This window comes from Montipora foliosa, chromosome 14, assembly GCF_036669935.1.
Source record: "Montipora foliosa isolate CH-2021 chromosome 14, ASM3666993v2, whole genome shotgun sequence".
In the NCBI taxonomy this organism is placed as follows: domain Eukaryota; kingdom Metazoa; phylum Cnidaria; class Anthozoa; order Scleractinia; family Acroporidae; genus Montipora; species Montipora foliosa.
Window position 1 is genome coordinate 16,588,133 of NC_090882.1, and position 2,606 is coordinate 16,590,738.

Here is a 2,606-nt window from a genome sequence, read left to right on the forward strand (position 1 = left end):
CAGAACTTTTAAAAGACCACTATGCACCCTTCCATTTCTCAAGCTCTAATTAAGAAACATCGGAACATAAGCGCATTTGTTGCTCCTATTATTCATTCAAGAAATGTTACCTTTAATTTGTAGGCAAGACAGTATTCTGTTGCAACATGACAAAAATATTAATGTTTTTCAAAAGCAGGGTTGTTACTCAGATGAATTTTAAAAGGGAGTAAAAAGAAAGGAAACTTCTCTGAATGGGCCTTGGCTCGCAACCCTTATTGACATGACCTCTGTGGGGCATTTAAGAACCGACAAACTGATTGCCAACAGTAGGGAAGACAGTTCCCAGTTGTTTGGTCTATAATATTCTTCCACCATGTAATCAGCCTTGCTACATGTAGATAGGGTTTTGCTAAAAGCAGGCCCGTGGCCCAGCGGCCCGCCGCCCACGGCCCGCGACGGCCCGGCGGTCCGGAGACCCGGTAGCCCACTCCTCATTTTCCACGGTTTTTCTGTCCAGCGGCAAATCCACGCACATGCACAGATCTGCATCGGGTTTGGGCGTGCAAAATGGAGGACGGTGAGTTTGAATTTGTTTACCATTTTAATCATTTTAATCCTTGTTTCTGTTTGTTGTTGTAAACAGAAGAAAACAACAGAGAATGACAACATTTTTCACTTAGCAACATGCAACGAAAGAAAGGATCGAAAAGGATTGAAATGATTATTAAAATGGTAAACGAATTCAAACTCACCGTCTTTCATTTGCGCGCCCAAACCCAATGCAAATCTGAGCATCCGCGTGGATTTACCACTAGACAACAAAACTGTGTGGGCCTCCGGGCCGCCGGGCCGCTGGGCCGTGGCGGGCTGTGGGCCGCGGGCCTGCTTTTAGCAAAACCCTGCTAGATAGGGTTAAAAGGTTAAAGACACACCCAGAAATTGGGCTTTATATCAGGTTCTGAAACCTTCCCTTAAACTACATGTAAGACAAGGTGGTAATTTTTGCCAGCGGATGGCTAATTTAGACATTCTTGCAAAAGTGTTGCATTGCATTTGGTGTATGGTGCTTCAATATCCAATACAGAAAAGCTATTTCCATCATACATTATCAAATCACATCATCATCAAGGCTGCAGCCTAACAGTTGCCTGGGGCACCTTACTTGCAAGCACAGGCGACCAAATTTCTGATCAAGTAGCCCGAATGGGTGCTTAACTTATCACAAGGTGATCCACCCTCACTTTTAATTAATTAATTCTGGACTCATGAAGATATGATTCGGCCGAATAAATTTTAATGTTGGAAGCCCAAATGGCTCTGGAAAATTTTTCTTAGGCAGCAGCCTTGATCATTATCATCACCACAACCACCTAAAAAAACTCATATTGCAAAACGTGTATCATAGATGCAATATCTAAGGATGCCAAAAATCTGGCTGCAAAACTGAATACAAAAACTAAGAGATACTAAGGTTAGTACATAAATAAAAAAATTAACCTGAAATAACCATATACGTATTGGAGAAAACGTTAACTAACAGTAGGAGATATTCTAACTTAAAACTTAAAATGCTCAGTATGTAACATATGCTAACATTAACACGTCACCAATACTAGTTAAGATAAGAAAATTAAAAATAACTTACTTAATGAGAAAAATATGCTAATAAGAAAAAGCGGCGTCGTGTTAAAAAAAAAAAAACGAGGTTTGAATGAAAGAGCATAATATTATTTTAAAATTATTTTCAGTTTGCTACCTATATTTGTACAGTGTAGGAACAAGCACCAGAAAATGTCAAAGTACGTGATTTTAAGGCAAAATGGAAACTTTCTTTGCATGAAAATCTATTTTGCGCATAAAGAACGAAATTAAAAACATCATCGTCTTAAAAAAACAAAACGCAAAACAATAAATGTCCCAAGAATACATGCATTCAATATACCATTTGGTCAACAGCCTCCTTGGTCTTTTGCGCGTATTGTCTATCGCGGACATATTTGTAGATTCCATAACCAAAAACTGCGGACAATCCAACAGCAGCAATACCATACATCGTTTTCGTTAAGAACCTAATAAACATTAAATAAATGTACTTTAAATTTATGGAGATCACAGACTGAACTATTTTGAACAGGCGTTACACCAGTAATATGGGGGCCTGACCCAGTCCTTCCCGAACTTATCGGTATTGCTGAAAATTTGTTTCAACTCTTTAATATGCTGGAAACGAAAAACGCTTGGATGCGGTAAATTATTTACCTGTATTTTTTCCTTGTGGAGGACCGTACTGTGATGATTCAGCTTGGGGTTTATACCAGTTCCAAGGACTTAGCGAGCTTCCAGATGCCTGTTCCTTGACAGGAGTGTAGTCTCCTTCGCAGCCTTTATTAGGGTCGTCACGCAACGCTCCTCAGCTCCACCCCCCTCTCTTCCCCCCCCCCCCACCCCCCACAAAAAAAAGAAGAAGAATAACTGGCAGGAGGTAATTAGGTGGCTATTTACATAATCCGGGACAACCGGAAACAAAACCAAACCAGATCGAGGTATTAACGCGATTTGAACCTGGGTCAACCGCATGTAAGCCCAACGCCCTAACCACCAGACCACGCCGCCTCATCCTAGAA

At 40.7% G+C, this 2,606-nt stretch overlaps 1 protein-coding gene across 1 annotated transcript in view; it reads right to left on the reverse strand.

Annotated features, from left to right (window-relative positions):
• The window catches only part of LOC137984821 (cytosolic 5'-nucleotidase 3-like), an 11,148-nt gene extending 9,006 nt beyond the window's left edge, over positions 1-2,142 (reverse strand). Inside the window, exon 1 of the mRNA XM_068832119.1 lies at positions 1,925-2,142. Within this exon, the coding sequence (XP_068688220.1) occupies positions 1,925-2,062 (138 nt within the window). The 5' untranslated portion in view covers positions 2,063-2,142. The remainder of the gene's footprint in view (positions 1-1,924) is intronic.
• Positions 2,143-2,606: the final 464 nt, after the last annotated feature.